General features: G+C 40.4%; 1 protein-coding gene across 4 annotated transcripts; it reads right to left on the bottom strand.

The window, feature by feature from the left end:
* LOC8074914 (cyclin-T1-4) lies at positions 8,338-15,382 on the bottom strand. 4 transcript variants are annotated; one of them, XM_021456525.1, is made up of 6 exons: positions 14,716-15,382; positions 14,501-14,582; positions 13,680-13,814; positions 13,375-13,553; positions 8,736-8,881; positions 8,338-8,655 (listed from the first exon to the last, which is right to left on the bottom strand). In XM_021456525.1, the coding sequence occupies exons 1-6, from the start codon at positions 15,270-15,272 to the stop codon at positions 8,624-8,626; spliced, it is 1,131 nt and encodes a 376-aa protein (XP_021312200.1). In that variant the 5' UTR covers positions 15,273-15,382; the 3' UTR covers positions 8,338-8,623. The 4 variants fall into 4 exon arrangements, 1 of the variants encoding a protein (XP_021312200.1); XR_002451161.1 differs by lacking the exons at positions 14,501-14,582; positions 14,716-15,382 and adding an exon at positions 9,120-13,304 and having other exon boundaries at positions 13,680-14,375; XR_002451163.1 differs by lacking the exons at positions 14,501-14,582; positions 14,716-15,382 and adding an exon at positions 9,120-12,782 and having other exon boundaries at positions 13,680-14,374.

The raw sequence follows: 15,678 nt of genomic DNA, 5'->3' as shown, positions 1-15,678 counted from the left end.
TCTAGGAAAACAAATCTCTCCAACTCACCATGAAGTAGCTCAATATTGCCCTTTCTCACACTCTTGTCACCTTCAAATGTTGTTCTCAAGACTTCCCAAATATCCTTGGCAATTTCTCTTCCATTCACTTTGTTGAACTCAACTGGAGCTAGACTTGAAACAAGCATGGCTACGGCTTGCACATTTTGACGAAAGTTGTGGGCTTCCTCTAGAGTGATATCTCTTTCTTGGATAGGGAATGCTACACCAACATCTACCACTTCCCAAAGGTTTGCGGCAATGAGGTGCATCTTCATCTTGTAGGAGCAATTGGGATATCTTGTTCCATCAAAGTGAGGAGGCTTGCCGAGGTTGATGGATGGAGTATGATGATGTGAGGCTTTGATCAATTATGAATAATCAAAGTTCATGTTGGAGTAGATTCCCTTCGGTTGACCTTCCTCTCTAGCTCCAACTTCACTTGCATAATCTTTGTCATTATTCTTGTTACCACTAGTTGCATCATCAACTTTCTTAGTTCTAATAGCATCATCTACCTTCTTGCTCAGCTCTTCCTTTAATTTTTTTTGTCTCATCTTTCGTTTTCTTCATTTCATCTTGAAAGAGCTTTGCTTGAGCTGCCATTAACTCTTTGGCTATTTCCTTAGCCAACTGTTGTGTCTTTTTGGTCTCTGACATTATTTCTTCTCATGTTATAAAGCGCTAAAAGAAGACCTTGCTCTGATACCAATTAAAAGGATCTAAATAATGCCTATAGGAGAGGTGAATAGGCATATCTAGAAGAGTAAAATACACTGGCAGCCCTTTAACTTGTCAGCTTGTGCCACTTTGGTCTATAAACATGCAAACCCGAAAAAGTGACCCCTGAACTTGTCCGCCTGTGCCACTTTGGTCCATGAACTTGCAAACGCGAAAAAGTGCCCCCTGAACTTGTCGACCTGTGCCACCTTGGTCCATGAATATGCAAATACGAAAATAACACCAGCTGCATGGCACTGTTCTGCCACGTGGCCGCCTCTGGTAGGCCATGCATGGCACCGTTTATGGTGTTGACATCAGCGATGATGTCAGCACTCTTTTTTAATTTATGAAAATAATATATTTTTATTCGTAGCGTCAAATATATCAAATAGTATATCAATTCGTTGCATTTATTAATTAAAAGAGATAATTTTAAAACAAGCAAAAAATATTCGTTTTCTAGGTTTCATATTTTTCCTACGGAGAGTACATCATGAAGAGGCTACACAAAACATTTCATGAATTTAGCATTTCACTAATAATTAGTTATGAAATAAACAAATATTTATTGACGCGTTGAAAGAGCCTTTACACGCATAGACCAAAGTGGCACAGGCCGACAAGTTTAGGGGCCACTGTTTTGTGTTTGCAAGTTCATGGACCAAAGTGGCACAGACTGACAAGTTTAGGGGTCACTTTTTTGGGTTTGCAAGTTCATGGACCAAAGTGGCACAGGCTGACAAGTTAAAGGGCCGCCAGTGTATTTTACTCTATCTAAAAATTCTATGCAAAAACTCAAAGTCACTTGTCAGCAACTGTCGAAACTATGGCAGTTTAGGTCAGAACTTATGACATCGTCAGAAGTTCTAGCACAAACTGCTAGAAGTTCCGACGCCTATGGGAAATGAACTACAAGTACTCAAATGAACTTTGTGAGACCCTAAACTTACAACATCACTTCCTAGTGGTAAGGTGAGGATGTTTGACCACTTCCTTAACGTCGAAAATCCTCCAAAGTGTAGATCACCGCCAAACCCTAGAAATGAAGTTGACAGAGAGACAAGCAAATACAAGTAATACAAGCAAAACTCAAGAACAACAAGCACGAGAGACACAATGATTTTTCCTGAGGTTCGGCAACCCCACTAAGGAGTTCCTACGTCCTCATTGTTGAGGTGACCACTAAGGTCGAAGTCTCTTTCACCTCCTTGCCTCTCTCAAAGCAACCACAATGGTCACTAGTGTTTTCCACTAAGAAATCAAGGGTAATACAAACTTTCCAAGGTTCTTCCATAAATGGAAGCTATTGGACCATGCCTAGCCGACTAGAGTTCCAAGAACCCAAGAGCAATAGACGCAAAAACCCACCGGCTTGATGAAGAAATCAAGTGCTCAAGCTTTCTAAAGCGTTGCTCTCACTTAATCCACTCTCTAATCACTCTAATCCTTAGGGGAATCAAAGTTGAGAGCAAGGGGGAGAGGAGAGAGGAGCCTTGAATGCCTGGGAGCTATTTTGGCTGAAGGTTGGTCGCAATGAATGAGTGGGTAATGGATAGAAATGAAGACAGGGTTATTTGTATCAACCATTCAGATCTACATCGAAACTTCCAACATAGATCTTGGAACTTCCGACGTGTGAAGAAAACACTGTCCAAACTAAGTCAAGGGACCTTGCTAGAATAGGTCAACATCAGAACTTATGGCTTGCGTCAGAACTTATGGCTCGTGTCAGAACTTATGACGTGAGTCAGAACTTATGGCACGCGTCGGGACTTATGACACAACTACGAAGCCCGCAGATACCGCACAACCATTTGGCTTGATGTTGGAACTTATGACGCTCATCGGAACTTATGGTGCAGGCGCGTGCAATACTTCATGTCAGAAGTGCTGACATACGTCATAACTTCTAACGTAGAATACTGCGCATAGCCCGCACAACTGTCGGAACTTCTAACTCGTCCATAACTTCTGACATCACAAGTCTTGAAAAAATATTTTTCATGCTCATGAAGTGCTAGAGTGTCTCCTTTATGATTTAGTTGTTATGCTTGAGCAATCTATCTTCCTTAGACCAACTAACTTTGCATCCCTCTTGACAGTGCAGCATACCTAGACCCAAAAGCAAAAATTGAAGCTCCACTGAGTCCGACACCTTTTTCAAGTTCACAAATTGAGGGATACCATTTCATCTTTTGTCAATTCTTTGAATCTTTCGTGGGACTAATAGTTGTAGCAATTCTCATTCAAACCATATTAGTCCCTAATTTGGGTGTCGTCCATCCACCAAAATCCACATAGGGGCAAATGCACTTTCAGAACTTCTCTAGGTGTTCCCTTTTCTTGTAGATGTAGCATTTGCAACCAAACTCCTAGAAGTATGAGATGTTCGGCTTTTTTCCATTTAGCAACTCATAGGGGGTCTTCTCTAGAAACTTTTGGAGGAATAGATGGTTGGAAGCATAGCAAACGGTGTTGATAGCTTCGTCCCACAAGCTATGAGGTGTATTGTACTCATCAAGCATTGTTCTTGCAAGTGTGATAAGTGTCTGGTTCATTCTCTCTACTACACCATTTTGTTGAGGAGTGTAGGTGGATGAAACTTCATGCTTGATGCCAACTTCATCACAATGAGCTTTAATGTTTGTGTTGTCAAATTCTCTTCAATTGTCACTTCTTATCTTTTTTATCTTCACTTCAAATTCATTTTGAGCTCTCTTGGCAAACTTCTTGAAGCAAGCGGCAACTTTGGTTTTGTCATGAAGGAATAATGTCCAAGTGTATCTTGAGTAGTCATCCACAATCACTAGGCAATAGAGATTTCCACCCAAGCTCTTGTATGTTGTTGGCCCAAACAAAACCATATGCAAAAGCTCCAGGACTCTTAATGTTGATAAATAAGCTTTGGTTGGATGAGTATTTGCAACTTGCTTGCCGGCTTGACAGGCACTACAAGGTTTGTCCTTCTCAAACTTGACATCCTTCAAGCCTCTCACTAGCTCTTTCTTCAGTAGCTTCTTGAGTGTACTCATCCCAACATGTGCTAGCCTCCTATTCCAAAGCCAACCAAGCGATGTCTTGGTGAATAAACATATGTTCAAGCTTGCATCTTTGGAGGAGAAGTCAACTAGGTAGAGATTGTTGTATCTAAAGCTTTGAATATCACTTGTGCATCATCCTTCTTTGACACAACCACTTCTTTCTCATCCAACAAAGCATTGAAATCCAAGATCACACGATTGACCAACGTATAGCAAGTTGAAGCTCAATGAGGTGACATATAGCACATTAGATAATGAGTGTCATTTTATATTGCAATCTTGCCCAACCCTTTGACTTTGCCTTTTGAGTTGTCACCAAATGTAATATTCTCTTGATTTTCTCTCAATCAAGTGAGGTGAACATATGAGGATCACCGGTCATATGTTGAGTGCAACCACTATCAATAACCAATGAGTTCCACCGATCTTGTAGTTCACCTACACACACAAGAGATCAAGGTTGTTATTTAGGGACCCAAACTTGATGAGGGCCATTGACTTTCTCAACTAGTTACTTTCAACCATAATTTTCTTAGGCCTATACTTGTTGGGTGGACCTAAGAACATGACCTTCAACTTTCCACTACAGTCCTTTCTTAGCATGTAGTGAGCATTGAAAGCAAAGGGTCTAGCATGCTTTGGCAAGGGTTGTGGTGGAGCAGTTTGACACTCATGAGCAAAGTGACCATGTCCACACTCAAAGCATCCCTTTGGCTTAGGCTTTTGCTTTTGTTGATGTTGTTGTTGAGCTTGTGCCTTCTTCTATTGTTGTGCCAAGTAACCAATGCCACTTCTATCCATCTTCATGATGGTGTTCATGAGTAGCTCACTTTGAAGTGATTAGCCTTTTGCAAACTTGCTCAACCCAACTTTTAGATGTTCCTTCTCCAACTTGAGCTTCTTGTTTTCTTCCATGAATGACTCATTTGTTGTTTGCTTTATGGATGATATCTCAAACTTAAGCCTCTTGTTTTCTTCTTTGAGCTTCTCATTGTAAAGGGTCAATTCTTCATCACCATCAAGGTTCTCAATAACAATGGTGTTGGTGGTTGTTGCCTTTTCAATAACCTTCTTGCGCTTCTCATTCTCACTCTTGAGTTTGACATAGTCATCATAGTTGTCGAACTCAATCACTTGCTTGTCTTTGCTATTAAAACCTTGCTCAATGCTCTCAACAATCAAGTCATCACATGATGTAGCTATATCAATCTTAACAACTTGGTTACATGTGGCTTATTAGAGAAAAGCTCATTAGCAATAACAAGGTTATCATGATTAATATTGAGTGTTGTGTATTCATCTTTTAGAGCTTTGTATCTAGTGTTGAGCTCATTGTGCATCTCCACAAGTTTATCATGTTTTTCTTTGAGCTCCTTTTTAGAGGCTTTGAGCTCCTTGAGCTTGGATGACACAATTTTATTTTGGTCTCTAAGCTCATCACTAGAGTTTGCAAGGCTTCAATTTTTTCTAAAAGTGAAGCATTTTAATCCTAAAGATTTTCATTTTTGCTTCTTGTCCTCATGATGATTTTAGAGTATTTGTTGAGCAATTTTACAAGTTCATCATAAGACGGTGCTTCAAATTCATCTTCACTTTCACTTTCTCTTTCATTATCATTATCACTATCTTTGGATGAGGATTGTACCTTTCGATCACCTTTGGCCATGGGGCACAAATTAGTAGATGATGAAGACGGTGGTGGTGAAGATGAGGACTCAATAGCAATAGTGGCAACCTTGTCATGGTCACTATCTTCATAGGAAGAGCCACTTGAAGATTCAATGTCGGTGAGCCAATCACCAACAATATAAGCCTTGTCATTCTTATTCTTTTGGTACTCTTTCTTCTTGCCATCCTTCTTCTTGTATGGCTTTTTCTTCTTCTTCTCATGCTCATGATTATCACTTGAATCATCTTTCTTGCCCTTGCCTTTCTTCTTGAATTTGTCATTTTTGGGAGGCTCCGGGCATTGATGAGCAAGGTGGCCAAGCTTGCCACAATTGCAGCAATCCATCTCGGAGATGGGCTTTCTCTTGCTACTTGTGAAGAACTTCTTTTTCTTGCCATCAAATTTGACACCATGCTTGTGGAGCTTCTTCAACAGCTTAGTGGTTCTTCTCACCATGAGAGCAAGAGTCACATCATCAATCTCATCATCACTTGAGCTATCACGGGAGAGCTTTTCTTTGCCTCTCCTATCTTGACTTGCCTTAAATGCCAAGTCTTTCTTCTTGGTGGATGATGAGCTCTCTTCAGGGGTGATGTGCATGTACATCTCATGGGAATTGATCTTTCCCAAGAATTGAGTTGGTGTAACGGTGGAAAGATCACCTTGATGAAGAACCATCATGATGTGCCCATACTTGTCAACAGGTAGGACACATAGAATCTTCCTCACAACATCGAAGGGCTTCATTTGCGTGAGTCTAAACCCATTGAGTTCCTCTATAAGAACATTCAAGCATGAGGATATTTCATTAGCAATCTCATTAGTTTCATCTCAAAAGAATTCAACTTCTTCATGCTCACTCTTAGTTCCCTCATGGAGCACACAAATGTCCGACCATAGTGCATGAGCATCCTTGTGGTTGCACACCCGGTTAAAAACATCCTTACAAAGGCCTCTAAATATGGCATTCCTAGCCTTTGCATTTCATTTCTCGTAGTGCTCCTCGTCACCAACATGGTGAACGGTATCCTTAGGTTGTGGTAACCCTTGAACCACAGCTTTGTACATGCCAACATCTATGGCCTCTAGGTATGCCTCCATATGAATTTTCCAATAAGGAAAATCATCACTCCCAATCATCACCTCCAATATGAATTTTCTCTATCTAGGTGGTGAAGCCTAATTAAGGAGCAACACGGCTTCGGTACCAATTGAAAGGATCAAGATGCCCAAAAGAGAGGGTGAATTGGGCTAATTCTAAAATTTAATGCAGTAATGCATGCAATGCACTAGGCAAACACTGATGTGAGCGTCTGACACTCAGTGAACTAACGTCCAACACAGCAGAAAACCCTCATTTCACTTCCAATTCAGGAACTTTGTGACAAAATAAAGCTACCTAGTGCTAAGTTTGACATCTGTGCACCACACCTAAACATTAGACTCACCTAGATCAAGCTACCTATTTGCACCTCCCCCTTAATAGTACGACCAAAGGAAAAACAAAGGCCTACTAACTAATCCAAACATCACTCAACTTCTTTCGATGTTCATAACTAACCGTCCTTAACCTTGTCTTTCATCCTTGGAAAACGATTTCTATCAACAGGGGGCATGAAAACCATATTGCCCTAGATTCCTATTACCATGATCTAACTCACTGATGTTTCTGCAAAATACACGATAGTCATAGTAATCAATGGTTGTTATCAATATCATCGAAACCAATTCTAGGGGCCTAGATGCTTTCATGCAGGATCGACAACTGGGTCAATCGGTTACACTGCATTGTGCCATAGTACAGCCTAGGTGCTCCTAGGCGTAGTGTCTACCTCCCTCGTTGCTACGGGGACGCTGCACAAGCTTAGTGGCCGGCCGAGCATGCCGCACCTCCAACAAGCCAGGCGCAGGCGCTGCACCTCTTGGGCAAAGTGACTTCCTCCCTCCCTGCTGCGTGGACACGCACCTCTAGCAACCAAGGCCCGACCGCGCACCTCTGACAGGAACTCGAGGTTGAGGCTTTAGGAAGGTAGGGCTGCTGGTGGTGGTGGTCGGTGAAAACCAGGAGCCCGAAGCAACGACATAGTGGCAGCCCTCGGTGGCGGTGTCCTGACCCCAGCAGTAGGCTTGGTTGCCATCAGGTGCATCATTAGAGTAGGATGGGACAGAGAGGCGTGGGGCAGAGGGGTGCTGCAGCTGCGACATCGTGCGGTTGGGGAGACCTAGATAAGGCCTCGCTACCTAATGAGAATTGGGGTGGCACCACTGCTGCCCATTAGGAAGAAGGAATGGGCAGGCCAAGCGTTGATTGGTGGGTGCCATGGACCAGTGAGATGGAAGCTTCTGTGGTCAGTGGATGTAGGGAGGCTGCGAGAGCGAGCAGGGAGGAGTCGGTATGCATTGGTCAAGGGCAGGGTAAAGAAGTGTCTTCTATGGTCAGTGGATGTGGGGAGGGTGCGAGCAAGTAAGGAGGAGTCGGTATGCATTGGTCAAGGGCAGGGTAAAGGAGTGTGTTGAAGATTCCCAGTTTCAACGTTTTAGGGGTGGAGATACTCTGTTGCTTATTCAATTCAATCTTCGATTTTGCTTATTAAAAAGCTGCAGCATCCCTCTGCATACAAATATGCTTTTACTAATCACTATACTTCCATCCATACTTGGATCGTATTAGTTATGACTTAACACATAACACCGTATTGTAAATGCAAACATGTATTGGGCTGCTCATACAGCCAATCATCTCAGGCAGTCAGTACCACTCTATTAAAATGAGCAATAGAACAGAAGTTGTAGAACTGACCTGGTTTTGTTTTATAAGGTGAACCGCCAGCATTACTACGGGAAAAAACATTGCAGAAGACCGAAGGAATGTAGAAGCACAAAACATGCAGACTAAAAGGAATTCCATAAACATTTTCAAGCATCACAAATTCTTCTACTAATAAAGAGTGTTTGCTTTTACTTCCCAAAAACTTCAAGGGCAACTTTTGAATAAGATCTTCCCCTTTTGTACATAGAAGCACTCTTGTAAAACCAAATGAAAGATGTTCAGTAATGGATGAAAGTGACCACATCCCAATGTGTTCGTACTTTTGGCAGTGGTTACTACTCACTACAACATATAAACTAAGAGGATCTCTGTGTATTATGCAAATATATTGAATATTGTATCCTAAAGTAGCTCCTTCAACTGCTGGACAACATCTGCAACCAACAGACAGTGCTGTCAAACCTATCGTTGGAAAAAAAACAAAACTCACCTTGCTAGTAAAGAACACAGTTACCTTGAACAAAGTATGGACTTGTCTTGAATTCATGCCAGAAATTTGGATGGAATGTGATGTCAAAGTGGAGGAACCTTGCAGCAAGGAATGCAGCCCCAGCAGCAATATGATGGGGTTTGAACTGAAGCCAAAGTGAACTTTGTAGCCTGCATTAATGAAATAGCTAAGAACACTAGATGGATTATACCTAAATAAATAAACACTCAAACTAGAGCAGGACAAACCATCAATTAGAGAACCATTCACATGAAAAGTGAAGTCATTTGTTACGTGCAACATGACAAGCATGTCAGCAAGAGATGTTAAGGCCTTAAGGGTCAAGGATCCAACAAATATTAACAATTTATAAAAAAGATAAAATAAACCATATCCAATTCTCCTTACCACTAAAAGATGCCAGGTATCACATTATGGAAGAACCTTCTGCAGCAATTGCCTTATTGCTAAAATCTAGCAATTAGGCATGCACCTTGCCACACATAAATCATCAATTCTTTGACCATATAACAACTCCAGCGGCATATGCCGCTCCTGGAATTGCAAAAGGCATTTGAAAATAACAGTTTATTTGCATGGCACAAAAGAAACAACAAAGACCAACTCAGGCATTTACAGGTATTTTGTTTTCAAACAGGAGAGTTGCATGTCATTTTATTAAGATAGAGAAAAGAGTACAATGGCCGAACTAGAGAAGCCCAACCCAACACCCACTCACACCCCCTAGAAGGCTAAAGGAAACTTGACCAAAAGACCACCAGAGCCTAAGCTGTGTTTTTGTTTGCTAATTGATTCCCGAGTTGGTATTGTCTATAATCAAGTAGGATGAGCACATCATATCAAAATGTCATTGCCATTTCAAGGTAGTCTTTGGTACATGGAATAATGTGGCCCATTTATGATGGAACCACTAATGATGACCAATTCATGCAAAATTTATGGTCTCACAAAGAATACAAAAAATCACAGGGAGATCTGCATGAAACAGAAAATTTATTCAATGCATAGGATATAATAAAGAGGAGCTGATCAATTGTAAACGTGAAAAGTTCTTTACAAATATGCAAGCTGAGATTTAAAATGTCAAATAGTTCTGTTACATGAACTGGTAGTCTGGTAGACAAGAAATTACTAACCCATGAGGCCCAACACTATCTGTACTAACTCATAACAAAAGCAGTAAACAGTCAGGCCTATGCTCTCTCACTGCAAGTTGGCTTGCACAGTGGTGAAGTTTCAGACTGATACACTACACCAGCATTGTAGCCTCACCTGTGGGCCATATGTAATATTTCTGTTTAAAAAGGTGGCAATAGCGCTAGGTGTTGCTACCACCTAGGCATTTTGTCCTGGCTATTTCCCAGGTAGAGATATTTTGAGCTTGATATGTGTGATAATGGGACAGTCAGAGATGGAAAAAGGTGAACTACAAACAAATTACTCATGAATGCATGGTAATATCTTTTTTTCAGATTCTCCATTTCCTTTATTTAGCATGGCATTACTCTAACCATCCACAAAAAAATACAAATGTGTAGCAACACCTAACTGACGCCTACTGGAGCAATGCAGAGCCCATCCGCCAGACTAGCCCTTTTAAAAATATTACGTAATATAGATGTTCACGTGGATATCATGTGTCTTAACTTTCTTCCTTATAGTTGTTGCAAATTATGGTTACCATTATATTGGATCTAAAGATGTTCTTTCAAGAACACCAAACCAATCCTTTGCCAATATTGTCACAGTTGAGCATGGTATTTTACAAACAAGTTGCATAACACATAAGCAATTCACGCCACATCAGAAGGACATGAATTTGTAGGCAACCTATTGGAACTAAACCTATTGAGTTGCCCAACATGAATCAAAGAATCAATGGAACTAGGAATTCTGGTGCTAAATGCCCATAAATATATTTAAGTGCTCCAGCCAATGAAATATTCCTGTTGATTATGGGAATCATGCCATCGAATTTCTTGTAATTGATCACTTACTCAGAGACACCAAACCATAGAGTACAATTTTAGTTTCAGAGTTTGCATCTCAGACACCATGTAAGGAAAAGGTTGTGATAGAGGTAATAATGTGATGAATCGAATTAACCAGAAAATTTAAGGACAACAATCTGTCCACCTAGCCCTAAGAGTATTTCTGCAAAGTGACAAAGTTGTAGATAGAAACACCAAAAAGAATAATAATGTGGTATCATACAAAAATCCAATAACTAAAATGACAGATACCCAACAACACTATGTGAACCACAAATATTTTGTACCACTCATAGGTTCTGACTGGTTACTCGCATTAGTATTGCATTGCATTAGAGGTTATGCATCATACTCTTAACCTGGACAATGCAATGCAATTTGATGTTGTTTCGTTTGCCTAGACAGGAAGCTGTACAATGCTATGTGTGTGATTGGTTTCCTGCATAAGTGGCTGGACTGTGTCTTGGAATGAGTGCGGGTGCAAGAGGAAGGGTGCATAGCTGGACAGGAAGGATTTGGCTGAATAGTGGCATGCTGAGCTTGCTTTGAGGACAGTGCTAGCCTGCATATGGACCTGTGAAGGTAACCAAACAGGGACCAATTGCACTGCGGGGCCCTGGATAAGGGGTTATGCAAATATGCAGGCAACCAAATAGACCATAATGCATATATAGTAAAACTTTAAAATTCCTACCACTACTTAATTATCATTATACATCAAAGTATTCAAGTCTGTCACTTGGTATTTGAGAATGCCATTGATAGACTAATTATCGTCAAATGTACTTATCTATTATTTGTTTGATGTTCATTTCCATAAATGTGTTGTCGGGAAAAAAAAGTAATGGCCTGCATGCAAACGCTCATTGCCCCAAAATCTAGTAACTTAAATTACAGTGAACATTTAGTAAAGTAGCAGTGAAATACAACGTCAATGGCTGTAGAATATAAAAAAAATAACCTTCTAAAAGCTTCACACTGAGAATATAAAAACAAGCAATCCAGTAAAATGGCTCATCAAACTTGAAGCTGACACATGAAAAGCCCAGCAGTGTTTTTCTAATATCTAGCAGTGCATCTGTCAATTGACATCATTTAAAAATCTTATTTACTGATCAAAAGAGTACAGCCCCATCAATATTTTGCCATGTTTGCAAACTTTGTAATCACATCAAAAAATGCAATTACATATCAGATTTCAGATGAAGTTAGTTACCCCTGAAGATGAATGATGCACAAAATAAGAAGTGTATATGACATGCAAGCTTAGCAAATTTGCATCCAAAAACATTGTCACTTCTCCCAAATGTATACCTTTCTAGCCTTTTCAGTTTGCTCCTGAACACCTTCTACGGTTTGACATGAATCCCAGCAATTTCTTAATATTCACCCCTAATAATAATCAATTTATTTGCAAATTCATTTACTACAATACCCACACCATCAATGAGCAACATCCCCATGAAAGATTTCAAGTCCGAGATTCACATCACAATGGAATTGTCATTTTGCTTCCCAAGAAACTACTTTGACATATATATATATATATATGTATTAGTATTTATGGTACAAAATTAATAAATTAATATCATTAGATAGAACGTTGAATCTATTTTAATATTAAATTTATTTGGAGATACAAATGTTGCACGCATTTTCTAAACTTACGGCACGGAAACCAAAAACAACAGAGGGAGTAGAGCATAGTAAGAAAGATAACTCAGGAATTAATAATTTAATATTCTCACTGCAGTTGGATAAATCTCCATACAGTGGAAAACATATTTTTTTATTAATCATGAAAGGTACAGATACATCAGGATAGACAAAACTATTGTATGGATTAAAAAGTGTTGATGAAGAATACACAAAGACCAAATCTGGAAAATCTATTACACAACTTCAGTGAGTTTTGCAAGAAGTTCCATCCATATTTTCGTACACGCCAACACCAACAAGAAAATACTGCAAGCCGGCACCGACAGCAATTGAGCAAACCACAAGTAACTAGTTACTCTGTGTTGGTTGACAGAGTTGAAGATATTCATAGGCACTTATTCTGTGACAAGTGGAGTGAACAACGCGGATATTATATTCTTGAAAATAATTTGATCTCACATTATAGTCAAACCACCCTTAAAGTCTATAAGAATTTACTTCATCCAATGTCACCCAGCATTGCACAGACCACATTCTAGTCTAGAAATGCAGAGTGCAGAAAGAACAACCAATATGCAGTCCTTCAGATGTGGTTAGTGGGTAAACTGTGATCCTATGAACTGTGTATTGTAACTTCTTTCCAGTCCAACTAACTACAAATCCACAGATTTTTTTTGTATGAACGTTCCTTTTTTTTTGTCTTTGTGCCAGACTGGAACAGCATTGATGACCACTATATGGTGTGCCATCTAAATATTTGCAAGATATTATTTAAAGACCCAAGTATAGTGCCCAGGTATATTTAGAGGAGCTATCCAAACAGCGGAGATTGCAATATGACAAAGCTCGTGTCTATCAAAATTCTCACGGTGTCCACTAGAGTGAAAGTTTTACAAGATAACTTGGCTGTTTCCTATAATAACTATAAGAAAAGGAAATACGTTAGTAAGTAATGATCAACCAATGTGTCATTAAGAAATATAAATACTTACCCTTCATTGATCAGATTCCAAGCCACATTAAGTAGAACAGTATGGGAGAGTCCCAGTTTGCCCAAAGCAGAGGATAGGGCAGCATATGGGTGGGTTACTTCAAGTTCAAAATCAAGTGTTGTAAGTATCATTTGCTCTGTCTGTATTACACTCTCTCTGTACTGTTCAAACCAATCCTGCTGAAGAAAGAGAAAGATGCAAACTATTAGCAAATGGCAGTTCCTTATATAGCTCTTGACTGTTCAGTTTATAACAAAACAACACACTAAACACAACACTGAAGTAAATCAATAAAGTATACTTACACCACATAGCATGTAACGAAACAGATTGAATTCTTGATTTTGAGAAATCTCACATGAAGCCCTAAGAACAGTATTCAAAAGGCATGCTGTTTCTTCTGACTTTGCCGCCAGGAACAAGGCTGCGGTCGCAACCAACTGCGATGTTAAAATAAACTTTGGTCATCATGAAAACAACAAAATCAGACTCAACATTAAGCAGATAAGTGTATAACAGCAGAAATCAACATTGCATATATACTTTATATTATGGTTATAATGAAGAGCAAGTCAAATCAAGTCAAATGCGCATTCCTAGCAAGTCAAATGTATATATATAAATTATTTCCTACTCCCAGGGAGTAGTTACTGCCATGTGTATATCTCTAAATTTAGGGCGTAGATGGCCCGATGAAGTGTATGTAGATGTAGTACATGCTCATACTAAACCATCTATGATGTGTTTTCTATATTCTCTGGAGAGTAGTTATTCCATCTTCAATAAACTACATTACGTACTAATTTATCTAATTTATCAGTTTGAGTATGTTTATATGCTTATTTTATAAGATACTTCAAATCTTAGTATGCGAATTTTTTTCAAAAGAACCCATATTTTTTAATGTATTACTAAGATACCACTGCAGTACTATATAAAATAAGTATAACCATATACTCTATGTATACTTGCATACTTGACATAGATGGTAACCTAGATGGTTCAGTATGAGCATGTACTATATATATATATATATATATATATATATATATATATATATATATATATATATATATATATATATATATATATATATCAAATCCTTCTAGAAGACTAGATAACAAACATATCTATCTTGGCATGCGAGATATCTGTGTAAAAAAAACCGATGGCAGAACACCACAGCCCTCGCAATTGTTGTCTGCGGCCTGCACCAAACATAAGCAACAAGATTGGCAACAAAAACAGTTCAATAAACAAATCACGAAAACCGATTAAACGGTACAGAGAACTTACAGCCCAAAAATCACCAAAACCAATTAAAAGATAGAGAGAACTTACAGCCCGAGCCAGATGCCGAGGCAGCGCATGTATGCGCAGTAAGACGCACGCAGCCTGGTCTCAAGCGCGGAATCGATCCCGTCCCTCCTTGATGGAGATCGCCTCTCGATCTCGTCCCGCGAAAGCAACGCCCCGGCGGAAGCTCCTACATCCCGAGGCTCTGGCGCCACCGGGACAAGTGCCGGCTGCAGCGTTGGCGGCGGCGGAGGCGGCGGATTCCACCGAGTATCTGCCGCGCGGCGTGCCCGCTTCGTCGGTGGTGGACCCGCGGCCGGGTGAGGTTGAGGGAGAGGCGGAAAGAGGCACTCTTGGAGGCGTGAGAGCACGAGTGGATTCCGGGTGACATGGCAGGGAACGGTGCCGGCGACGACGGCGGTGGCTCCGTAGGAGAGCGCGTGGGGCAGAGGCAGATGCGGTTGATAGGGGTCGTCATCGTCGCGGCGGCGACGGCGCGAATTGGAGTGGAGAAGAGGAGGATCATACTGAAAGGTGTACGGGTAGTAATTGGGGCGGGGATGATGGTTCGCCGGACCTCCTCCAGAAGACTGGGAAGACATGACGGCGGCGTCGCCGGGAGATTACGGTGGAGGATCCGAGGAGAAGAGGGCGTGTGGAGAGGAACCGGAACCGGAAGGAGATCCTCTGCAGTCAGGCAGGTCGACTTTCCTCTGCACTCGGCTGATCTGCGCCGTCAGCTGCGATCCAACGACGAGGATCTAACACCAGTCTCCTGCAACCACAACACGCGGCCCATCTCAGCCCAAGACAGGCCTTGTTCACTTGAGAAAAAAAATTGGTTTACGATAACACTTTCGTTTGTATTTGATAATTATTATTTAATTATATAGACTAACTAGATTTAAAAAATTCGTCTCAAAATTACAGACAAATTATATAATTAGTTATTTTTTATCTATATTTAATGCTTCATGTATGCGTCTAAAGATTTGATGTGACGTTGAA

The sequence above is a fragment of the Sorghum bicolor genome, chromosome 3 (genome assembly GCF_000003195.3).
Source record: "Sorghum bicolor cultivar BTx623 chromosome 3, Sorghum_bicolor_NCBIv3, whole genome shotgun sequence".
NCBI lineage: Eukaryota > Viridiplantae > Streptophyta > Magnoliopsida > Poales > Poaceae > Sorghum > Sorghum bicolor.
This window is presented reverse-complemented; position numbering and strand designations above follow the sequence as displayed.

Excerpts from the sequence above, each read along its gene's own strand:
- LOC8074914 (XM_021456525.1), bottom strand. The coding sequence starts at position 15,272 with ATGTCTTCCCAGTCTTCTGGAGGAGGTCCGGCGAACCATCATCCCCGC. Across the intron at positions 8,882-13,374 it reads TGGAATCTGATCAATGAAGG|GCTACAAAGTTCACTTTGGC; the intron begins GTAAGTATTTAT and ends TCATTAATGCAG. Across the intron at positions 8,656-8,735 it reads AAGTCCATACTTTGTTCAAG|ATGTTGTCCAGCAGTTGAAG; the intron begins GTAACTGTGTTC and ends TGTTGGTTGCAG.